Consider the following 25,524-nt stretch of genomic DNA (forward strand, 5'->3'; position numbering starts at 1 on the left):
CCCCGAGAGGCTGCTGCAGGAACTGGTGAGTACATCCCAGTCCCTGTAGTCCCCTTAGTGATGCAATCCTGGGGATCGTGTCGCTGCCTCCTCCCGCCCCCCCCAAAGAACTTAAACTCTCCCTGAGAGTTTGAGAACCCCTGCACTAGGCAATACTTTTTGTGCACGTTTTGAGACATAGAAATGACTCGCAGGAGTCTCAAGAAACTTCAGTTTTCCCACATGAGTGAAAATCAACAAACATCCCAAAAAATATTTTAAGTATCTGCTGCCCTCCAGAGGAAAAGACCTATACTGCTCCAGAATGTAAAGTGCTATATATGTAATGTGCGAATAGGTACGTATGTAAATGTAAGTATGTAATGTAATGTAATGTATGAATATGTAAATATGTAAAGTGCTGTAAAAAAAAACTTGGCTTTTGTTGCTTACAAAAATATAAACGGTTATGAAAGTCAATGTAGTTGTGAGCGTTGGACTCCAAGGGGCAGGGAAAGACACATGGGTTCAAAACCTTCACTTGGCTATGTAGTTCACTGACAGCCTAATCCAGTGGTTCTCACACATTTAGTATCGGGACCCACTTTTTAGAATGAGAATCTGTCAGGACCCACCAGAAGTGACATCATGACTGGAAGTGACATAATCAAGCAGAAAATTTTTAGCAATCCTAGGCTGCAGTCCTATCCAGAATTAAGTCCCATTGACTATCATTGTTAAAATAATATATATAGTAGCTTGCTAAAAGTACAGGTCTGTAACATTTCCCCAAATGCAGTCACATACCATGGTAGCATCAAGTCTAATAAATTAAAAATAAAATATTGAAATTAATGGGGACCCACCTGAAACTGGCTCGCGACCCAACTAGTGGGTCCTGACCCACAGTTTGAGAAACACTGCCCTAATCCTATCTAACACTGGTGGAGTAGGACCACCAGGCCCATGCTGTATCCAGTGTTGGATTAGAGCAGGTGGGAGGTCTCCTTGGAGTAAAAGAACATTACCCCATGTAGTGTCTCAACCTACTCAATGGGGCTTCTCAGAACCGAGTAGCCCACATAACACTGGCAGGCCCGGGATGGAGGATAGGATGTAGCAAAGCCTGCTCCACAGCCCCCACCTCTCCCAGGCTTGAAAAGCCTGCACTTCATTCTCCCCCAGCCCCCAAACACCCCTTTACCACTTGTGGAACACCTTCCTGACACCCTCCTCTGCCCCATGCCTCCCAGCACAAAACCTACTTGCTCTAGCAGCCGTTAGGCGGGATGCGGTGCCTGCAGGACAATGCAGGCCTTCCTACAAGCACTGCTTACTCTCAGAATGTTGGAAAATGCTTTCCACGGCTTTTCTGACACCCAGTGCTGGTGCTGTGACTGTAATGCCAATGCTCTTGCTCAATAGGATTGGGCTTCATGTGACTTTTGTACCAATCTTAATTTGTCATGACATTCTGATTGGGAAATTATGGTGACTGTTCATCCAAATCATAACCCAAGTGAATCTATAAGGTATTGTTGGACTCCATGGGTTAGAGGTTCAAACCGATTGCATGGGGGGGGGGGAGGAGATCCCCCTTCTGAGTGCCAACATGTATATCTCACTAAAAGCTAAATAACTTTGTCTCTTTGGTCCAAGAACATGATTACCTTGACGAGACTCACTACTGACAGAAGGTGCTCACTGACTCACACTTAAGTCCTCAGCATTTCACATAAGAGTCCTTGACTACCCAGCCCTGTCATCTCCTCTTGCTGTTAAACACAGTTTGTCTTGCTGTGCAACACCACCAAGATTTATGTCAATTTCAGGCGAGTTTTTCCAATTCCTGAAGGGGCTTCCAAGGACAGCCATAACAGAGAGTGTGTGACACTTCCCCTCCCCTTTATTTGCAACCAAGCAAATCTGATTTAGATGTACAGTCTACAGACGTACAGATGATGGCCGGATCCCAAAGGATCTCCTCTATGGAGAACTCGTGCAAGGAAAGCGCCCTACGGGTAGACCACAGCTGCGATACAAGGACATATGCAAGAGGGATCTGAAGGCCTTAGGGATGGACCTCAACAAGTGGGAAACCCTGGCCTCTGAGCGGCCCGCTTGGAGGCAGGCTGTGCAGCATGGCCTTTCCCAGTTTGAAGAGACACTTTGCCAACAGTCTGAGGCTAAGAGGCAAAGAAGGAAGGCCCATAGCCAGGGAGACAGACCAGGGACAGACTGCACTTGCTCCCGGTGTGGAAGGGATTGTCACTCCCGGATTGGCCTTTTCAGCCACACTAGACGCTGTGCCAGAACCACCTTTCAGAGCGCGATACCATAGTCTTTCGAGACTGAAGGTTGCCAATACAATACTACAGACGTACAGATCTCTATACAAATACAGGATCGGGAGCTGTATCTTCAAAAAACAACAGAGAAGAAGACCCCATTGCTCAGTGGAAGATCACATGGTTTCCATGCAGGAAGTCCTAGGCTCAGTCTTTGAAATCTTCAATTAAAAGGAGGTCAGAGACTTGTGCCTGAAACCTTAGAGAGCTGCTGCCACTCAGAGTAGACAATACCAAGTTAAACGGGCAGCGGGCTGGCTCAGCAAAAGGCACCCCGATACCGTAACAGAACAAACCAACGGTCACATCATCTAGTACTACCTTCCCCTTCTGTCATTTTCTCTCAAGGGTCTCAGGCAGACACCTGGATCATGCCAAGGGTCCATCTAAGCCCAGTACCCTAATTCCCCCCATGGCTCACCAGCTGCCTCTGAGAAGCCCGTAAGCAGGAGAGAAAGACAGACCCCTCTCTCATTGTTCCCAGCAACTGGTCTTCAGATGCAGATTGCCACTGAACCCAGAGGCAGGACCTAGCCTGCATAACCAGCAGCCATCTGCCCCCTATGAAGGTGACTTGTCCCATCCAAGCTATCACTACATCTCACAGCAATGAATTCCACAGACCAATCACACACTGTGTGAAGAAGCACAGATAATTGTTAAAGGCAGAAAGATAATTGCAGATAATTGCAATCATCCTGTAGCTACAAGAACACTACTACTTTCAAGTAGGGTGATCAAGAAAGGCAGGCTTGATGTGCCTTGAACAGATGTGCAGAAGAAGGAATGTGGGTAGGTGGAGCTCCTCTCACCTCTACTTGACAAGCTACTCATTAGGAGTAGGAATCCAGCTCCTCCCATACATCTGGTCATTCTAACTTTCCCAATCTCAGCAATCCTTTGAAAGCTGATCTAAGACTCACAGCCCAATTCTAACAAGCGCTGATGCAGCCAAACTGCCAGGCCTGCATTGTATCCAGTGCTAGTTCAACTGGCACAGTGGCTGCTTCACAGGCCAAAGGTGTAACAAGTGTGTAGTAAGACAAGTCACTACACTGCGCAAGTAAACAATGCCAGTGGAACAGACTGCGCCACCCCACCAGTATAAATAGCTAGCAGGGATCCTACTAGCTCCATAGGGCTGGCTAGGGTGTTATTTGGGGTAAAAAGGAAAATATCCCCCTATCCCGAGAAGACCTCCAACTGGCTTCCATTTGTGACATCTTTGGCCGGTGCAGCAGCCACTGTGCAAGCTGAAAGCATAGTTAGGATTGCACTCTCAGTCTCCAAATGATACAAACAGTAGCAGCATGGTTTTAGATTTAGTAGCAGCAGATTTTAGAAATGGGTTATGTCAGAATGCCAGATGCAAGGGAGGGCACCAGAATGAGGTCTCTTGTACCTGGTGTGCTCCCTGGGGCATTTGGTGGGCCGCTGTGAGATACAGGAAGCTGGACTAGATGGGCCTATGGCCTGATCCAGTGGGGCTGTTCTTATGTTCTTATGTGGCTTGAAACAGCCAGAGGAATTTGATGCAAGTGCACCTTAAAAAATTTCCTCAAGTGCAATCCGTGACATGCAACTTTCTGAAGGAACTCAAAGCAAAAAGAAAAGAATTTGCAAAATTGGGTGCCTACCTGACAGCCTCCGCCACATTGTTGGAAGTGTGGCCTGATAAAGCATCATGCAAGTTGCGGATAAAATAATCTCGATATTCTTCAGGAAGTGCCATGAAGGTTCCACCCATCACAATGAATTCCACTTTGTCCACACTATGGCCCAGCTGCTTCAGCTATAAAAGTAAGATCAGTCCATGAGACTACTGCTGCCTCTGTGACTTTCCAAAGACAGAGAAACAAAGAAGAGACAAGAGGGAGCAAAGGTAGTTGTTCTCTCTTTCATACACACACAAGAGAAAGAAAGAATGGGAAAGCCATACTAGCAACAAAAGGATCATCAGGATAGACATTAGACATGACTAGTTCTTTTCTCATTGTTCCACCCCATGTTCCTCTCCAAGATACTTTAAGATGAACTGGGAACACTCTCTTCAATATAGCATCAATGCAACAAACCAGCCCTGCAAAGGTACATGGTGGGGTCCTTTCTGCAGTTGTCTTTCAACTTTGAAGATTCATCAAAGGGCAGAACTTTTAGCACACTCTTATTCATCTGAAGACCCTGGGAGGTGGTCAGCTATACATGCTTTTTAAAAAGTTTTATTTGAAAACATATACTGTATATTGCTGTGCTAGCATCTGTAGACACTGGCTCTCCTGGCTGGCTCCGGATAAGACAGAGGCTCTCCTGGTTCGGAAATCCTCGATGCAGGTACTGGACTACTGGCTTGCTCTGAATGGGGTTGCATTCCCTCTGAAGGAGCAGGTCTGCAGCTTGGGGGTCCACCTGGATTCGCAGTTGCTCCTGGATTCCCAGGTGGCAGCTGTGGCTAGGGGGGCCTTCGCTCAGCTTCGGCTGGTGCGCCAGCTGTGGCTGTACTTGGATCGGGCAGACCTGGCCACGGTGATCAATGCCACGGTGACATCGAGGCTAGATTATTGTAACGCGCTTTATGTGGGGCTGCCCCTGAAGACGGTTCGGAAACTGCAATTAGTGCAGAATGCGGCGACCCGTGTGGTCATTGGAGCTAGGCGGTTTGACTCTGTCAGCCCGCTTCTCCGGGGGCTGCATTGGCTGCCCATTCGTTTCCGGGCCCAATTCAAGGTGCTGGTTTTGACCTTTAAAGCCCTATACTGCTCTGGGCCAGGGTATCTCAGAGATCGCCTACTTCCGTACAATCCGGCTCGTCCTCTTAGGTCATCAGAGAAGGCCTTTTTACAAGTGCCCCCGCCTAAGGAGGTACGTGGGGCGGCGGCAAGAAATAGGGCCTTCTCAGTAGTGGCACCAACATTATGGAATTCCCTTCCCCTTGACTTGAGAATGGCTCCCTCTCTTGAGACTTTTCGGCGAGGCCTGAAGACATTTTTGTTTAAAGAAGCCTTCTGAGTGCATGGCCTTTTTAAACATCTTTTCTGTATCTTTTTAGTATTTTTACAGGCCTGATTACTCTGATTTGCTACGTTTTGCTCTTTTTATCTGACTTTTTATCTGACTATGGTTTTTATGGGTATATGTTAATGTGTTTTTAATATGTTTTCATTTGGTTAAATTATGTTTTTAATCTGTTTTTAATATGTTGTGAGCCGCCCTGGGTCCCTTTGGGGAGAAGGGCGGCATATAAATAAAGTTTAATAATAATAATAATAATAGCAGCAACTATATCAGGGCAGAATTCAAAAAGAACTATGAAACTTAAGAAACTGTTTCTTCCCTTACATCCCAGTGTGATCAGTAAAGGAAACAGAGATATTTCTTTATCACATTTATGAAAGGAGCCTGCTAGGTTACCACAAAGCAGAATGGAGTGGAGTACAAAGACTCTGTAAAAGAATTCTCACCAAGATTGCCAACAGAAGCATTTTCAAAACTTAGGAAAGAAAGAGGGCATGATTGCTCTTATTATCCGACAGACAGAATCACATGTTCCATTCAAAATACATCTTTACCTGCTCAACACGATGTCTGGTTTGAAGATACGGGTCATACCTGGCACGAATAGCTCTCATTGAAGTTGGCTACAGGAAACACATGTAATAAGAATTATATGCATCAATATACTGGAAACTAGCAGAGCCAGTTAGAATGCCTGCTGCCCACATGCAATGTTACCAGCATATTTTACATTATCAAGACCTAAAACCAGTATATGTGTGTGGGCCACATCACAGTGATATTCACTTAAGACTTCTGCTCATCACAAGCAAGTCTCCACCTAGTGGGCAATCTAAAACATCTTTTAAAATCAATTCAGCACATTCCATTTGTCCAGCATAATTGGGTAAAACAATTTTACAAAGGAATGTTAAATTTTGGGCCCACTCCTGACCAACTTTCCAGCACTGGCATAGCTGTGCTAGTGGGGCATGTGCTGCAGCCTGCAGTCGGGGGGGGGGGCAGTCAGGGAGGCCTCCTCAAGGTAAGGCAATGTTTGTTCCCTTGCCTCGGAGTTGCATTGCCCTTATGTCAGTGCTGGAAAGTTGGTTAGGATTACGGCCTTAGTTACTTACAGGTGAAAAGTGATTCGGATAGAAGAGAGAAAGGTAAAAGTAATGAGGACTTTTCAGGTGGCTAGTTTAGGATTTTTGGTTTTCTTTGTAAATAGTGCAAAGAAACCTCAGCCACATTGCATCAGGCATGTGGGTATCTTTCAAGAACTTGTCTCTTGGTTTCCATTCGGCTTATGCATAAGGTAAGAGCCCCTTTCCCTATCAATAGATTTCTGATATCTTGCTCAGTGTCAAATAAACTGACTCTCCCTGAAATTGAGTCAACTGAAGCGGTACCTCATATCCAGTGTAAGACTGTGTTGAATATTCAAAGTCAGAATCTGGACCTCCTGGGCAGTAACTGCATTGTCAGAAATAAACAAAAACAGATGGTTGAAAGGCATGGTTTCTTCCCCAAACGAGGGGAAAGTATCACATGTTTTGCAGAGTCTGAAAGGGGAGGGGGTAGCAAATGCCCAAGATCGTACAAAGTCCCACAGTGATATAGTCTACTAAAGAACTGAAAGATCTGGTTCTCTAGCCACTGCCTCTCTATCCCACCCTGTCATGAAACTGTTGCTTCATGTGGCTTCTATTTTCTCCTGCACTGATATTAGTTAGGGTTCCTCAAGTGTAAGCTTCAAGTGAGGGTGGTTGGTCTCATTAGTGAGAGGATATAACCCTTAGAGCAGTGGTTCTCAAACTGGTGGGTCGCGACCCACCAGTTTGTGTAACGCTTCCCCGTCCCTTTAAGGGGCAGGGGAAGGGAAGGGAGGCAACAACGTGATCCCCAGGATAGCATCACTAAGGGGGCGAGGGAGGGTGCTTTGCACTTACTTCAAGAAAGCAGGGCTGCAGCAGGCTGCAGGAAGTGTGGGGAGCCCTGCGCAGCCCTGCATGGCGCTCCCCGAGGCTTGGAACGTTCGTTAAAAGTGGGTGCAAAACGCTTCCTGCAAAACAGAAGTGCTTTGCGCCCGCTTTTAGTGAACATTCCAAGCCTTGGAGAGCGCTGTGCAGAGCTGCGTAGGGATCCCCGCATCTCCTGCAGCCTGCTGCAGCCCTGCCTACATAGTGTGAGTGCAAAGCATCCCCCCTTAGCGACGCGATCCTGGGGATCCTGTCGCTGGCCTGGCCCCTCTCCTGCAAGAACTTACTGAGGAAGTAAAGCTACCTCAAAGTTTGAGAACCTCTTCCTTAGAGAGTTGAACTTTTTTGTCTTCTTGATGGATGAGGTCTAAGGGAGAGTTAGCCACACTGAGTAATGGAGAGAAATTAAAGTTATTCTGGCTAGTCAGTAAAATAGGTAGACTGCATTAGGTTTTGTTTTTTTTCTCTTTAGTTGCTTTTATCAGCCAGTTCAAGGGGTTTTCCCTTGGGGGAGACTTGCATTTTTCAGAGCCTCCTAGAACTGCAGTATTTTTTACATAACTGTCTATCTGGGTTGCACAGAAGTCCTCCTTTTGATAGTCTATAATTGTTAAGGGATCTTAATAAACGTTTTGGGTTCTATTCCTTTTCTGTTTGGGTCTTTTTGAAGTAACTGGAAGCCATTACTCTTTTGGCTTATAGGAGGTAGGAGAGAGGCATTAAACTCCTTAAATATCTTTATAATGTAAGGAAGAGGGATTTAAGCCCAGGGAATCCCTCTAGTGATCTTGGGTCCTGGGCTGGTGGCAGTGGGGTAGCTACCCAGGATCCTTTTCTAGGTGGGTGTAAGGAAACTGAATAGGAGGAGGGAGCATTTCCCCCCTAGAATCCTGATACACCCTGTCTCCAAAATGTTCACTGTAGTACACATGAAATTACAGGTGGGGCCTCTGTATCCACAGATAACCGCAGATCTGGCTCAACATAGGTCTCCCAGACCTGCGTTGAGCCAGACACAGTCCAACCTGAACCCTTCAAAGATGTCCGGAGCAGTTCTCCAGTTGGCTCTGGAGGGCTTTCTGAAGCCCACAGAGGCCACATGCATCCACCCGCAGCCTCTGTGGGCTTCAGAATGGCCATTATGGCCAAAAAATGCTCCAGAAGTAACTTTTTATACCTTTGCCTTAAAGACCCTCTCCAGGCCTTAGAATGCATTAAAAGGCATAAAAATGGAGGTGGATGCACGCAGCATCTGTGGGTTTCAGAAAGCCCTCTGATGGTGACTGGAGTGCAGCTCCGGTCACCTTCAGAGGGTTTAAAGTGCCAAAATCACAGATTTGCTTATCCGTGGTTTTTGGTATTCACGGGAGGGTCTGAGAACGTGCATACCCTGTGCATACCGAGACTTCCCCATTCTACCATTTTATCTTCACCATCACCTTCTGAGTTTGGTTCAAGCTGGGTGGCTGGCATGCAAAGGCCATTCAGTGGCCCAGTAAGGTTTTGACCTGGAAACACGGGAAGCTGGTCCATCAAGCTCAGCATTGTTGACTCTGACTGGCAGTGGCTCTCCAGTTTCAGACCAGAATTCTCTGCTCTATCTGGAGATGCGAAGGGTGAACCTGGCATCTTTTGCAGGCAAAGCATGTGCTCTACTGAGCTATAGTCCCTCTTTCCTACATCCCATCCCATCACTTGTCTTGGAAGTGGTCCTTGGATGATGAATTGTACATCCCCCAAATGCAGAACAGAAATATACTAGTGAATGTCAGGCATCAAAGAAATGATTTTTCTAGTTAGGATTTCCAGGACATGATGTTTAGAGTATGTTGTGCACAATGGGATTAACTCACTTCCGTAAGTTATATACAGAGGTTTATAAACCAGAAACAATGTAGGTAAAGCAGACAGACCAAGAGAGAGGTCCAAGTGACTGGCAGTAGGTGCAAGGTGGACATGCAAATTCTTCAAAATTAATACTTTCTTCTGGCTTTCTTTTAATGCTATCTCCTTATGAGAAAGTGGTGACTAGCTTAGCTGGCTTAAAAACAGAAAAGCAACCTAATGGAGGATAAATGAAGGATAGTACCATCAAAGGCTATTCGCCATGACCACTAAATACCTCTGAATATTTCCCATCCCAGTTCTGAAGATTCCAGGCAAGAAAAATGGATACTAGAGAATAAGAACATCTGCATTTTGGATTCGGTATTAAAAGCAACATTTTTGGCATGGCAATGGTCATACTCACACACAGATGTTTCCTGTGAAGTTGATGTGCGGACACCTGTGTGGCTTGCACATCACTGCCACAACTGCAATCTGAAAAAGGATGCATAATGCAGAGTAATGATCACAGTTCATGTGTTACATTATGCATAACAAATACATCATATATACATCAAATAAACTGCAGTTCCTGATGTTCCTATGTGTGCCAGTCCCTACTCACGCCAAGGAAGGAAGCTCTTGAAAAGCAGGAAGGCTACCTCCCAGGCTATCCTGCAGTACCCCACTATTTCAGAAACTTTTTCTTGAGAATTTTATGTATTTCATATGTCTCTCTGAGCCTCACTGTATGAGCACAGATTGAACACTTAGAGCAACTCATAGCTACCTAACGGCAAGACAAATGAATTCATTTTTGCTGGTTAAGAGCTAGCAAATCAGTGCTCAAGATGCGACTGTGGTAAAACCAAGCAGGCCCAAGACATTACAGCCCCCAAGACACAAAATCCAAAAGGTAATCCCAAGGCAACAGATATATGATTAGAAGATATATGATTAGATTAGATATACGAATCCAGTGGCTAAGACAGGACTACAGCCCAAGTCTTACTGAACACAATAGACTTACTTCTGAGGAAAATAAATAATACCATTTTCAAACACCTCTAACATATCATCCAAACATGAGATCAAAGAGCAACGCTGGAGGGCACATGAAACTAAACAGATCTGGGTCCAGTCATTGCCTGCTTGTGAGATGCCTGGGATCCGCCTTGAGTTTCTTCATGGAAGGAAGGTGAGATTTTAATATAATAAATAAATTCCTGTCCTTTAACGCTTCCCCAAAATGTGCCACCTAAGGTAGGAAGCTTGACTGTGCTTTATACCAGGGCACTCTTAGTTCAGCTTGAGGTTTTTTGTGTGATAGGGAGGACATCCAGCAACATTCAAGACAGTTTCCCTTCATATTTTTATTGTGACAAGCCCCTGACATATTTAGGATGTGAACCCCAGTCCCCTACATTTAAATTCCACATGAACTCATGATGTAAAGGAGAGACTCACCCCACTAGCTGTACGGATGGGCTTGGCTTTTAGCTTTGGAACCAGAACTCTGCGGTACTGTGGAGGCACTGCAGTAATGATGTCAACTAGACGAGGTTGTACTGAAAGCCCGTATTTAGCAGCTGTCTTTGTCTTTATTCTGAAATGGAAAGCAGCGCGTTTTAGTGGAACTCAGTTCAGGCCCTACCCCAACTGTGATCAGCACTGCTTTGAATCTGCTCGATTCAATCCACGGCCTTCAGTGGATTGATAAATGTGATTAACACATTTATGTTCATCGTGCAATGACTGCAACTTCAAGAAGTGACTAGTGCTGTGTTCAACTGCCATCCCAGAACAACTGCCATCCCAGAACAAACATGGCAGAGAAATTTCCTTATCAACCATTGACTCAAATGCAATATTTTTCAAATGAGATGGTCCCAAACGTTCAATTGACCCTATGCAGGTTCACTTGAAAGTAATTCAACAGGACTGATCCCCAGGTCAGTGCGCAAAAGACTACAGTATTGAGCATTGGTTGCTCTTATTGGTTTGCCCTTATTGGTTATTGGTTGCTCTTATTGGTTTGCCCTCACCAAAGGCTACTGAAAAAACTCCACAGTCAGGCAATTAGAGGACAGGTCCTCTCGTGGATTGAGAACTGGTTGGAGGCCAGGAAGCAGAGAGTGGGTGTCAATGGGCAATTTTCACAATGGAGAGAGGTGAAAAGCGGTGTGCCCCAAGGATCTGTCCTGGGACCGGTGCTTTTCAACCTCTTCATAAATGACCAGGAGACAGGGTTGAGCAGTGAAGTGGCTAAGTTTGCAGACGACACCAAACTTTTCCGAGTGGTAAAGACCAGAAGTGATTGTGAGGAGCTCCAGAAGGATCTCTCCAGACTGGCAGAATGGGCAGCAAAATGGCAGATGCGCTTCAATGTCAGTAAGTGTAAAGTCATGCACATTGGGGCAAAAAATCAAAACTTTAGATATAGGCTGATGGGTTCTGAGCTGTCTGTGACAGATCAGGAGAGAGATCTTGGGGTGGTGGTGGACAGGTCGATGAAAGTGTCGACCCAATGTGCGGCAGCAGTGAAGAAGGCCAATTCTATGCTTGGGATCATTAGGAAGGGTATTGAGAACAAAACGGTTAGTATTATAATGCCGTTGTACAAATCGATGGTAAGGCCACACCTGGAGTATTGTGTCCAGTTCTGGTCGCCGCATCTCAAAAAAGACATAGTGGAAATGGAAAAGGTGCAAAAGAGAGCGACTAAGATGATTACGGGGCTGGGGCACCTTCCTTATGAGGAAAGGCTACGGCGTTTGGGCCTCTTCAGCCTAGAAAAGAGACGCTTGAGGGGGGACATGATTGAGACATACAAAATTATGCAGGGGATGGACAGAGTGGATAGGGAGATGCTCTTTACACTCTCACATAATACCAGAACCAGGGGACATCCACTAAAATTGAGTGTTGGGCGGGTTAGGACAGACAAAAGAAAATATTTCTTTACTCAGCGCGTGGTCGGTCTGTGGAACTCCTTGCCACAGGATGTGGTGCTGGTGTCTAGCCTAGACGCCTTTAAAAGGGGATTGGATGAGTTTCTGGAGGAAAAATCCATTATGGGGTACAAGCCATGATGTGTATGCGCAACCTCCTGATTTTAGGAATGGGTTAAGTCAGAATGCCAGATGTAGGGGAAAGCACCAGGATGAGGTCTCTTGTTATCTGGTGTGCTCCCTGGGGCATTTGGTGGGCCGCTGTGAGATACAGGAAGCTGGACTAGATGGGCCTATGGCCTGATCCAGTGGGGCTGTTCTTATGTTCTTATGTTCTTAGGGATGAAGCATATGTAAACCAGCCCTAAGCTAACCAATGCTTCAGAACATTTTGAGAAATGATACTCAAACTGTTTGACATGCTTATGAAGCCATGTTACCCTCACTATTCTTTAATGTGTCACTATCCATATTTCAAATTCTAGATGTACAATATGGCAAAGAATTTGGATTCCTAAGAATTCAACTTTTACTTCTTTAAGAGCAAGCTGCTAGCCCTTATCACTGTGGAGACAGATTACAACATGTTGGGGTATGAAACAAAATATCAAAGTTCATATTAATAGACTTTTTGTAGCCATCTACAGTGAAGACATTCTATTCCTCGTTTATTTATTGATATATTGCCATTCATCTACATGACACTTTAAATTGGGGGTGTCAAACAAAAGGCCCGGGGCCTGGATGTGGCCCACTGAAGTTTTAAATCCAGCCCTCAGGCTCTCAGCTGCTGAGCAGTGCTGAGGTGTTACTGCTGAAAGGGCAGCCACATGAAAATTGGGTTCTCCCATATCTTGAAAAAAATTATCAAGATGTGTATTTTCTCTTCTGTCATTTGTAGCTAATGAGTTCCTAAGTGAGAAAATGTGCTCATTTTCAGTTATGATCTGTTTAATGACATCACTTCCTGCCTAATGACATCACTTGCAGCTCTCAGAAGGCATCATGAATACTATTCGGCCTTCGGTATGAAATGAGTTTGACACCCCTGCTTTAAATTGAAGAAGTATATTTGTTTAAAATATTTATTCTTCCTTTCTGAACTGAAAACTTCCAAGGCAGCATATAACAATAAGATGAAACACAAAGTAAAAACAATTAGCACAATGACCAACAAGCAGCAGGAGTTAAAGTCATACATCAAAAGTCAATTTAAAAAAAGAAAAAAGTATTTCTTATTTATTCCTACTTAAGCAGCAAGGAAGGTTGACTGGTTAAGTTCCAGAGGCATGGCATCACTACAATGCCCTAGTTCCTGCCACCCAAATGTGGCATGCTTCCAATAGTGTGGCTCCAACTGATGAGCGCAGGAGCTGCTTAACATTAAACATGCTCCACTGCCAAGATATGAACATGAGAAGTTGCCCATACAGAGTCAGACCATCAGTATATCTAGCCCTGCACGTTCTGCTCCAAACAGCAGTGCTCTCAAGGGTGTCAGACAGAGAGGGGTATTTCCCATTGCTGTTCCCTGATCATTTAACCGGAGATACCAGCTTGAACCTGGAACTTTCTGCATATAAAGCATACATGAACTATGGCATGTTTACATAAGGGGAGAGGATAACATATACACATGGCTGATGGAAGGCAGAGAAGGATGGGGAGAGCAGCCAGCAGAACTTACTTGTTTAAATTTACATCCTTGTTTTGGTTGTGAGCCTCAATGAGTTGTTTGATGACATCAGCAATGGTCATCATCATCAACTCTGCCCGGCTAAGATCTCCTGAAAGACAAAAGAAAAGATGTCAAGAGCCTGTACAAGAAGTTGTTTCTCTCTCGCACGCAAGCATACAATGCATTCTGGCCAGTTAAGCTGGGAAGGTGAAGAGTAGTGAGAAGTACAGGAAAGGAAAAATGTGCACTACCACAGGGTCTAGGCAGTCTATTTTCTGCAACCTCAAAAATGCTCCAGCTCATCTTCAGGGGTAAGGCAGATGCTTTGTGGTGCATTTGTCACTACTTCACAGAATGTGTCGGACTTGAGTAAGCTCTGCTTAGTATGGAACGTGCAACTGTACACATTACTATAGCAAGCAAGCGTCCCACTGAAAGCAATCAGCTCCTGTCTTACCCGTCTCTGTAGCAAAGGTCCTATGTTTCCCTAAAGATCAAGTTTTCTTGAAAACCTCCAAGAAAGATGATACTACACCCTCCTCAAACAACTTCTCTAAACTGCTGAAAGGCTTTGATACTCTGAAGTTTTCATTTAGGTTTGTCTTCTTTTTGTAGTTTGAAAGCTGCTAATGTATCAAAATCCAAGCATGTTAATTGAGCAGGGTTCACTCCTACTCCCTGGATCCTTCCTCTTCATCTTCAGCAACAATCTAAAGTGCTTAAACATAGGCAGAATCTCTGACTTAAAAGTGCTGAAAATGATTCTACCAAATCTGGAAGGAGAGGGGAAGGGAGTGAAGATGGGAGAAGAAAAGGAAGAAGAGAGGATCAGGGTCACAAACAGTAATTTTACAGAACTTATATAATCAGCAGGGTGAAGGAGGCAAAGGAGTTCCACCAAGTATCATAAGGACCATAATATAGTACTTGTTATCATGTAAGCAATAGTATAGGGCCCAATCCTATCCAATTTTCCAGTGCCAGTGCAGCCATGCCAATGGGGCGTGCACTGCATCCTATGGTGGGGAGGCAGTCACAGAGCCCTCTTTAAGGTATGGTTCCCTTATCTTGGGGCAGAATTTCAGTTCCACAGGTGTTGGAAAGTTGGATAGGACTGGGCCCATAGTTAGCTAGACATCAGAGGAAAACGGACAGTGTACAAGTGGGGTTGGCAAATAATACACATAGAGGGAGAGAAGAGTTGTGCCTCTGTACATTTAAAAAGGAGACAATATTTTGGAGAGGTGATAGAAAAGGGAAAAAGCAAGACTCCAAGTTTTCTGGAGGATAAGAACCCTTATCCATCCGCACATCTATCTAAACCAAAATGCTTGTCTGCACAATCCTATGGCCCATTTGTGTCAGCGGAGATTGTGATAAATGTGCCATCAAGCACATTGTGACAGCATAGGAGTTAGCAGCACCAGCAGGAAGGCTCATGCCATCCTGGTAAGCTCCACACTGGGCAGTAGATGGAATGCAGACTGAGCCCAGGGCAGCGGTGGGATCAGCAGCAGCAGCAGCGCACTCTGTATCCTATTCACAGTACAGGCTGGATCTGTCAACAAAGATCCATTTATACTTGCGCTAGCAATTTAGCACAGCAGGTGCACGTCCAAACACAGGTGTGAGCAGCTGTGGCATTCCCTGGGGTAAGGGGACAAATGTCCCCTTCCCTTGAGGCAACCTCCAGACTGCAAATTCCCCTGCAGGATCCAAACCCCACTGGAGTAGGAGAATTCCAATAGGATTGGGGGGGGGGTGTTTTTTAGCTGGTGGCAGTGGGGGCTGAGGGGAAAGGGCAGGCTGGATCTAAACCCTCTGGAGGCAGAAAGTAGCACATAGCAGGAAGGAAAAATAGAGAGATATAAGAACATCAGAAGAACCCAGCTGGCTCTGCTCAAGCCAAGTCCCCATAAGGCAGACTCTGTCAGGTCGCCCTGGACGGAGACCCGAGTTCGAATCCCGCGCTGGGCGTCCTCAGGCTCTCTCAGCCCCGCCTCGCCCGGTTGTTGCGAGGACGTGGAGGGAGAGCCACGCCTGCCCCCCGGAGGAAAGGAGAGGGGGTGGAAGGCGACCCCCGCTCCCTACCTTTCTTCTTCTGCCCCATGGCCAAGGCGAGCCCTTCGCGGTCCTCAGGCCTCTCCGGCCACCCGACTGCGCCTGCGTCAAAATCCTTCAGCGGGGCGCGCGACCCACGACCATGCCTCTCGCCGGCTTCGCTTTACGGCACCGTCGCAAAAGGGAAGGGCGGAAGAAGGGGAGAGAACGCGACACAGCGCCGTAAAGCAGACGTAAAGCAGCCCGTCCAGGGCTGCCTCGCGCCCCCTGCAGGTCTCAAGTGTTTCTGGACGGCCAGGCTACCGGCCGCGAGTGGAGCGGTCGCGCGGACTCCCTCGGCGCTTCCTCCTCCCAGAGTGATGCGCGCGGGGCTGGAGCTGGAGCCCGTGTCTCAGTTTCTCTGTGGAGGGGAGCAGAGCTGGAGCCTGGACTGCGGATGGGGCTTCTCCGCCCTCAGTCTTCCCCGTCTGCGAAATGGGAACACTGGACAGACTGATTGCCCAGGTGTAAGCGCAACAGAGGACGAGGCAGGACGTGCGGTGGGTGGGGAGGCAGGCAGAGCTCCCCACAAGAGTCCTTCGAAAAGCGCTGCCTCCATGTAAGGCCCCCAAGCACCCACAGCCCACGCGTGGAGCAGGGACAGCAGAGGAGCAGGCAGGCAGAGCACATGGGTTGTGTGTGCTTGGGGGCCTCACGCAGTGGCGCTTTTCGAAGGACTCACCTGCCTCACTACATTGCCCCTCACAGGTGGCAGCACTTTTCAAAGGATTCTGGTGGGGAGGCTCTGCCTCACCTGTCTCCCCACTCACTGCACATCCCTGGGACAAGGCACCCCAAAACGTAGAACATGCCAAAATAAAAACCAAAAATACTAATTTTATTTATTATTATTATTATTAACAGTATTTATATACCGCTTTTCAACAAAAAGTTCACAAAGTGGTTTACAGAGAAAATCAAATAACTAATGGCTCCCTGTCTCCAAAGGGCTCACAATCTAAAAGATACAAAACACCGACAGCCTCTAGAACAGACACTGCTGGGGTGAGGAGGGCCAGTTATTCTCCAGCTGCTAAATAAAAGAGGAGCACCCACTTGAAAAGTGCTTCTTACCCAGTTAGCAGAGTGGGTAAAAAAGAATTACATGCAATGGGTCATGCAATGGGTCATATGGAATATATAGACTGAATGTGGGGAGAACAATGCATTATAGGGCATGATGTTTAAGGGCAATGTTCTTCAGCCTGTGGGTTGCAACCCCAATGGAGTTGTGAAGTCTCATTTGGGGGTCACAGCAACCATTCAGAGCCTGTGAAAGAGAAGGCTTGAGTCCAATCCAATAATGGTATTGCCTTATCAAAACTGAGTTCTTGATGTAATCCTGCACAGCCTCTTCTCACTGTCTTGCCCTGCAGCTCCTAAGCCTCTCCCTGCTCAGGCTGTTTCCTCACAGGGTTGTTGTAAAGACACAAGAGGTAGGGGGAAACGAAGTGGGTGGGGGAAGGGGTGGGTGGTGAAGGGGGTATGGGTGGGCCGATTGGGTTCCAAGAGAGGAGCAGTGGTGTGTCCCGAGTCTCATACTTTAGGGTTGTGGCACAAAAACGGTTGAAGACCACTATTTTTAGGGCAGATAGGAATTATCTACCCAGAAAAGGTGAAAAGGTTGTTCTTTTGTGTTTTTCTCACATTCTATGGTAATTTTTGTGTGCTGTGATTTTTTTTAAGCCTAGCACTTCCCTGGTCTCACAGACAGGTTCAGGGACAGGGATACACTTTTATTTTTGCCTTTACTAAATAGTATTATTTAGTTATGCTAAATTGGGGGTTTTGGTTGACGTTCATTGACAAGTACAAGTTTCAAGGAAGTTGATGCGAGCAAAAGAATTTGATAGGATTCTGCATGAAATGTATCTAAACTTGTTAGATACATTTCATGCAGAATCCTATCAAATTCGTTTGCTTGCAGCATAACTATAAAATGAACATAGTGATAGCTACAGTGTTCAGACATCCCAGTTTGCTTGGGACAGTCCTGCTTTCAGTCAGCTTTTTCAGTGTCTGGTGTGTGCCAATATCTTTTCATTGCAGTTTTGGTGTTATTTTCAGGCTTCCTTGTTGCTGTCTTGTTTTCAGCTGTCATCAGTTGAAGTGGCACCCTCTGTATTCTTCATGTCCTTTTTGAAGAGGGAGAGTTTGCAGTTTCCTTTCACTTAGACCAGGGCTTTTCAAACTGGGGCGTCGTGATGCCCCGGTGGGCCCTGGCCTCTGCCCCCTTAAGGGGCTGGGGCAGCCTGGAGGCAGGGAGAAGGCAGCAGCGCGATCCCCAGGATCGTGCCGCTCAGGGGGCTGCAGGGGCTTGGGAGCACTTACCCAAGCCTCCTGCAGCCTCCCCATGGTGCGGGGAGCCCGGTGCGAACCTTTGTTAGGGCTCCCCGTAGCAGTGAAAGTGGAGTGATTGCACTCCACTTCTGCTTTAGCAGAGGCGGGGTGCTATTGCTCCGCTTTTACAGTCACTGCTGCAGGGAGCTCCAACAAAGGTTTGCACCAGGCTCCCTGCACCCTGGGGAGGCTGCAGGAGGCTTGGGTAAGTGCTCCCAAGACCCTGTAGCCCCCTGAGTGGCGCAATCCTGGGGATTGCACCGCTTTCTTCCACCACCACCACCCCCCGCAAGAACTTAAGGTGGCTCAAATTCTCCTGGAGAGTTTGAAAACCACTGACTTAGACTATTTTTTATTTTTGCTTTTTTAAAAATAAAAGTGTGTGTGTGTTTTACCTTAAAAGGCCTTTAAGTATGGTATGTAGGTTCTTTAACATCTCTTTTCTCTTCTTGTGAGTTCCAGCAGAGGGAGCTGTTAGCAAGTCCTGTTCCTAAGACAAGCGTTTTTCCCTGAGAAGAAGGCATGTTCCCCTTCTAAAGTGTCCCCATCCAGTGATGCTCTCCCAGGTATCCTAGGGATATTGCATATGTAGAAGGGCCGTTTGACCACATCTCCCATTATGGGATCCTGCCATGTTTGGGAAAGAGGAGAAACCAGACTCCCTGCTCTGGTTTCTGCCCATAGGATGCTGCCAATTTGCAGAGCAAAACCAAAGATCTGTTTCTGCAGGCACAAAGTGCTTGGCATGTGGAGACTGGTGATGAAGCAGTGTGGTAAACCCAGCTGGCCTTCCAGTCTGGGTTTGTGAATTATACCCTAAGGCAGATGCGAATGCATCATGACTTCATATCATCAAAACATGATCAGGGTATGCCTCTCTCCTTGGATCTTCTCTTTGATCTGTGCTTCTGCTGCATTTGTCTGATTTTTAACTGGTTTTATGGGCTGTGGCTTCTGCTAATTTTAATTGTTGGGTGCTACTTTGAGAGGCATGGTAATAAATTAAAAAAATAAAAGCAAAAAGAAATCACTTCCAGATTGAACGAGTGCAATGGTCCTTTATGCAGGGCTGGCTTTCTAAGGGTGTTTGTTGGAACTGGCCCAAAAAGTGACAGGTCACGGACTTCAGTTGAAGATTGCGTGACTTGCTATGTTTCCCGCTATGTTTATTCTTTCACTGTTTTCTGGTTCTTGCTGACTTGGTTTTAACAGGATTTCTTGTTTGTTGTAGTGTCCCTTTATGAATAGTAAAAGTAAAATAGAGAGATGTGAGGCATTCACTGGTTTTCATCCGTATATGTTAGTGGTTCCCAAATTGTGAGCCATGGCTCCCTGGGGAGCTGCAGAAACCAGCCAAGGCAGCTGCGGAATCCTTGTGAAAAACCCGCCACCCTATACAATGTATAGAATTGTAGTCCTAATGGGGAACCATGGCCAATGGTCCAGGAGGTCGGGCTGCTAGTCAAAAAAGTTTGGAAACCACTGGTATATGTCTTTCTGTGTTTTCCTGTTGATGGGCATTTGCTCAACTGATGGTACGACCCTATGCATGTTTATACACAACATAAGAACACAAGAAGAGCCCTGCTGGATCAGGCCAACAGCGCATCCACACCGGCTTCCTGTATCTTGTGTGCCCACCGGATGCCTTTGGGAGCACACAAGATACCTGTATCCTGTTGTCATTCCGTTGCATCTGGCATTCAGACATAGACTACCTCTAAAATCGGGAGTTTGCATATAGTCATCATGGCTTGTAATCTGTGATGAATTTTTTTCTCCATAAACTGTCCAATCCCCTTTTAAAGGCATTTAGGCCAGGCATTTGCTACATCCTATAGCAATACCTGGTCAGCAGGGACGGCCTCTTCAAGATCCTCCCCAAGATTGGATGTCCACCCAGGCTGTAATCTGTGATGAATTTTTTTCTCCATAAACTGTCCAATCCCCTTTTAAAGGCATTTAGGCCAGGCATTTGCTACATCCTATAGCAATACCTGGTCAGCAGGGACGGCCTCTTCAAGATCCTCCCCAAGATTGGATGTCCACCCAGGCTGTAATCTGTGATGAATTTTTTTCTCCATAAACTGTCCAATCCCCTTTTAAAGGCATTTAGGCCAGGCATTTGCTACATCCTATAGCAATACCTGGTCAGCAGGGACGGCCTCTTCAAGATCCTCCCCAAGATTGGATGTCCACCCAGGCTGTAATCTGTGATGAATTTTTTTCTCCATAAACTGTCCAATCCCCTTTTAAAGGCATTTAAGCCAGGCATTTGCTACATCCTATAGCAATACCTGGTCAGCAGGGACGGCCTCTTCAAGATTCTCCCCAAGATTGGATGTCCACCCAGGCTCCTCAGCATCATCAGATCTTTCCACAAGGACATGAAAGGCACTGTTGTCTTCGATGGCTCCACATCAGACCCCTTTGACATCCGAAGCGGAGTGAAGCAGGGCTGTGTTCTTGCGCCAAACTTGTTTGGGATTTTCTTCGCTGTCCTGCTGAAGCATGCCTTTGGAACTGCAACAGAAGGTATCTATCTCCGGACCAGATCAGACGGAAAGCTCTTCAACCTCTCCAGACTGAGAGCAAAGTCCAAAGTCCAGCTGAAATGTCTGCATGACTTCCTCTTTGCCGATGATGCAGCTGTCACTACCCACTCTGCCAAAGATCTCCAGCAGCTCATGGATCGTTTTAGCAAGGCCTGCCAAGATTTTGGACTGACAATCAGCCTTAAGAAAACACAGTCAGGGTTCAGGATGTGGACTCACCTCCCTGCATTACAATCTCTGCGCATGAACTGGAGGTTGTCCATGACTTTGTGTACCTTAGCTCAACGATCTCCGACACACTTTCTCTCGATACCGAGCTAAACAAATGCATCGGTAAAGCAGCTACCACATTTTCCAGACTCACAAAGAGAGTCTGGTCCAACAAGAAGCTGACGGAACATACCAAGATCCAGGTCTACAGAGCTTGCATCCTGAGTACACTTCTGTACTGCAGCGAGTCATGGACTCTTCGCTCACAACAGGAGAGGAAACTGAATGCTTTCCACATGCGCTGCCTCCGACGCATTCTCGGCATCACCTGGCAGGACAAAGTTTCAAACAACACAGTCCTGGAACGTGCTGGAATCCCTAGCATGTATGCACTGCTGAAACAGAGACGCCTGCGTTGACTCGGTCATGTCGTGAGAATGGATGATGGCCGGATCCCAAAGGATCTCCTCTATGGAGAACTCGTGCAAGGAAAGCACCCTACAGGTAGACCACAGCTGCGATACAAGGACATCTGCAAGAGGGATCTGAAGGCCTTAGGAGTGGACCTCAACAGGTGGGAAACCCTGGCCTCTGAGCGGCCCGCTTGGAGGCAGGCTGTGCAGCATGGCCTTTCCCAGTTTGAAGAGACACTTGGCTAACAGTCTGAGGCAAAGAGACAAAGAAGGAAGGCCCATAGCCAGGGAGACAGACCAGGGACAGACTGCACTTGCTCCCAGTGTGGAAGGGATTGTCACTCCCGAATCGGCCTTTTCAGCCACACTAGACACTGTGCCAGAACCACCATCCAGGGCGCGATACCATAGTCTTCCGAGACTGAAGGTTGCCAACAACATAGCAAAGGGTTCCACAGATTAATTATTCTCTAGGTAAAGACTTTTTTTTTGTCTTTTCTAACTCTACCACTGTTCAATTTTAGTGGATGTATCCTGGTTCTGATGTTTGGGAGAGAGGGAAAAGAAATTCCCTCTAATAACTTTATCCATTCCATGCATAATTTTGTATGTTTATTTATATTTACTAAATTTCTACCCCACTTTATTCCCCCAAAAGGCATTCATTTTATTTGTCTCAATCATGTATTGTCCCTGACAGCCCCCCCCCCCCCGGGTGTTCTTTCTAGGCTGAAGAGCCCCAAATCTGTAGCCTTTCCTTGTAAGAGAGGTGTCCCAGCTTACTAATTATTTTGGTTGCTCTCCTCTGTACCTTTTTCAGTTCCACTATATCATTTTTGAGATGTGGCAACCAGAGCTGGGCACAATACTCCAGATGTGTTTTCTTTCTCAGGAACTTTTGGTGAGGGACTCTGTCAAAAGCCTTCTGAAAATCCAGATTTATCATATCTGATTGTAGGCTGCTTTTGTTCTTTTCTCCTTTGCTAAACTTGGATTATTCTTGGTCCTCTTTATTGTGGGTCTTATTGGACTTTTTTCTTTGGCTGTTTTCTGTTTGGGTTGAAAGATGGATTAGCAGTACCCCCAAAAGGTAGATATTTTCAATTCTCCACCTGATTGTGAGTTATCATAAGGGCCTACCTTTATTTCTTACAGTATCATAAGAACATAAGAACAGCCCCACTGGATCAGGCCATAGGCCCATCTAGTCCAGCTTCCTGTATCTCACAGTGGCCCCACCAAATGCCCCAGGGAGCACACCTGATAACAAGAGACCTGCATCATGGTGCCCTCCCTTGCATCTGACATAGTCCATTTCTAACATGAGGAGGTTGCACATACGCATCATGGCTTGTAACCCGTAATGGATTTTTCCTCCAGAAACTTGTCCAATCCCCTTATAAAGGCATCCAGGTCAGATGCCGTCACCACATCCTGTGGCAAGGAGTTCCACAGACCAAACACGCTGAGTAAAGAAATATTTTCTTTTGTCTGTTTAACTCTCCCAACACTCAATTTTAGTGGATGTCCCCTTGTTCTGGTGTTATGTGAGAGTGTAAAGAGCATCTCTCTATCCACTCTGTCCATCCCCTGCATAATTTTGTATGTCTCAATAATGTCCCCCCTCAGGCGCCTCTTTTCTAGGCTGAAGAGGCCCAAATGCCGTAGCCTTTCCTCATAAGGAAGGTGCCCCAGCCCAGCAATCATCTTAGTTGCTCTCTATTGCACCTTTTCCATTTCCACTATATCCTTTTTGAGATGCGGCGACCAGAACTGGACACAATACTCCAGGTGTGGCCTTACCATCGATTTGTACAACGGCATTATAATATTAGCAGTTTTGTTGTCAATACCTTTTCTAATGATCCCAAGCATAGAATTGGCCTTCTTTACTGCCGCCGCACATTGGGTTGACACTTTCATCGACTTGTCCACCACCACCCAAAGATCTCTCTCCTGATCTGTCACAGACAGCTCAGAACCCATTAGCCTATATGTGAAGTTTCGATTTTTTACCCCAACGTGCATGACTTTACACTTACTGACATTGAAACGCATCTGCCATTTTGTTGCCCATTCTGCCAGTTTGGAGAGATCCTTCTGGAGTTCCTCACAATCACTTCTGGTCTTCAATATTTGGAAAAGTTTGGTGTTGTCTGCAAATTTAGCCACCTCACTGCTCAACCTGTCTCCAGGTCATTTATGAAGAGGTTGAAGAGCACCGGTCCCAGGACAGATCCTTGGGGCACACCGCTTTTCACGTCTCTCCATTGTGAAAATTGCCCATTGACACCCACTCTCTGTTTCCTGGTCTTCAAGCAGGTCTCAATCCAGGAGAGGACCTGCCCTCTAATTCCCTGACTGTGGAGTTTTTTCAGTAGCCTTTGGTGAGGTACCGTGTCGAATGCCTTCTGAAAGTCCAGATATATAGTGTCCACGGGTTCTCCTGTATCCACATGCCTGTTGACCTTTTCAAAGAATTCTAAAAGGTTTGTGAGGCAAGACTTACCCTTACAGAAGCCATGCTGATTCTCCCTCAGCAAGGCTTGTTCGTCTATGTGTTTTGAGATTCTATCTTTGATGAGGCATTCCGTCATCTTACCCGGTATAGATGTTAGGCTGACTGGCTTATAGTTTCCCGGGTCCCCCCTCTTTCCCTTTTTAAAGATCGGTGTGACATTTGCTATCCTCAAATCCTCTGGCACTGTGGCCGTTTTGAGGGACAAGTTGCATATTTTAGTCAAGAGATCAGCAACTTCCTTCTTCAATTCCTTAATAACTCTAGGGTGGATGCCTTCAGGGCCCGGTGACTTATTGATCTTTAATTTATCAATGAGGTCTGAAACATCTTCTCTTTTAACCTCTCTCTGACTTAATTCCTTGGTCAGGAGGGGCAATTCGGGCAGCGGTATCTGCCCAAGGTCTTCTGCCGTGAAGACAGATGCAAAGAACTCATTTAATTTCTCTGCCATCTCTAAGACTCCTTTTATCTCCCCTTTCCCTCCCTCACCATCCAGAGGGCCAACCGCTTCTCTGGTGGGTTTCCTGCTTCTAACATATTTGAAGAAGCTTTTATTATTCCCCTTAATGCTGCTGGCCATGTGTTCTTCATAGTCTCTCTTGGCCTCCTGTATCACCTTCTTACATTTCTTTTGCCACAGTTTACATTCCTTTTTATTCTCCTCATTAGGACAAAACTTCCATTTACGAAGGAAGTGTCCTTGCCCTTTACGGCCTCTCTAACTTGGCTGGTTAGCCATGCGGGCGCCCTCCTGGACTTAGTCAAGCCCTTCTTCCTTTGTGGTATACACTTCAGTACCTTTATTGGCATATTAAAAGGGCCACTTCCGCTGGGCCTCTATTACTGTTGATTTGAGGACTCTTTTTACCTTCCCTTTCAACCTCCTTCTAACCAGCCTCCTCATTTGAGGGAAATCCGCTTGTCTGAAGTCAAGGGTTTTTGTGAGAGATTTGCCCGGTATTCTTCCCTCAATGTGCATGTCGAAACGGATCACAGCATGATCACTGTTCCCCAATGGCTCAGTAACACTGACACCTCTAACCAGGTCCTGAGTACCGCACAATATTAAATCCAGAGTCACCTGTCCTCTGGTGGGCTCCATGACTAGCTGCTCTAAGGCACAGTCATTTAGCATGTCAAGGAATCCGGTCTTCCTCATTTCAAGGTCTCCTTCCGATTTCTGGTCTGGAGAACGATAGCACGCCCCCAGTATTACATCACTCTTCAGGCCTGGTAATTTAACCAATAGAGATTCTATGGAGTCGGACCCACCAATCTCTACTTTGCTGGATTCTATCCCTTCCTTAACATAAATGGCCACCCCACCTCCAACATGCCCCTCCCTGTCCCTCCTGTAGAGTTTATAGCCCGGGATTGCGGTATCCCACTGATTCTCCACATTCCACCAGGTTTCTGTTATGACCACTATGTCAGTGTTTACCCTTGTCACCAGACATTCCAGTTCTCCCATCTTTGCTCAGAGACTTCGGGCATTTGCATAAAAGCATTTGTACATGGAATGCCCCAGGATGGGCTGCTTATTAGCTATCCCTGAATCCTCTCATTGTGCCAAACCGTCTATCACATCCCATCATGCTACCATTCCCAATTTCTTCTCCTATTCTGCCT

At 46.3% G+C, this 25,524-nt stretch overlaps 1 protein-coding gene across 1 annotated transcript in view; it reads right to left on the minus strand.

The window, feature by feature from the left end:
• Positions 1-15,979, minus strand: part of ELP3 (elongator acetyltransferase complex subunit 3) — a 76,154-nt gene extending 60,175 nt beyond the window's left edge. The window contains exons 1-7 of the mRNA XM_066611978.1: positions 15,848-15,979; positions 13,766-13,865; positions 10,595-10,733; positions 9,552-9,622; positions 6,731-6,794; positions 5,894-5,962; positions 3,965-4,119 (exon numbers count right to left, since the gene is read on the minus strand). Of these exons, the coding sequence (XP_066468075.1) occupies positions 3,965-4,119; positions 5,894-5,962; positions 6,731-6,794; positions 9,552-9,622; positions 10,595-10,733; positions 13,766-13,865; positions 15,848-15,866 (617 nt within the window). The 5' untranslated portion in view covers positions 15,867-15,979. The remainder of the gene's footprint in view (positions 1-3,964; positions 4,120-5,893; positions 5,963-6,730; positions 6,795-9,551; positions 9,623-10,594; positions 10,734-13,765; positions 13,866-15,847) is intronic.
• Positions 15,980-25,524: the final 9,545 nt, after the last annotated feature.

This window comes from Tiliqua scincoides, chromosome 1, assembly GCF_035046505.1.
Source record: "Tiliqua scincoides isolate rTilSci1 chromosome 1, rTilSci1.hap2, whole genome shotgun sequence".
Classification (NCBI taxonomy): domain Eukaryota; kingdom Metazoa; phylum Chordata; class Lepidosauria; order Squamata; family Scincidae; genus Tiliqua; species Tiliqua scincoides.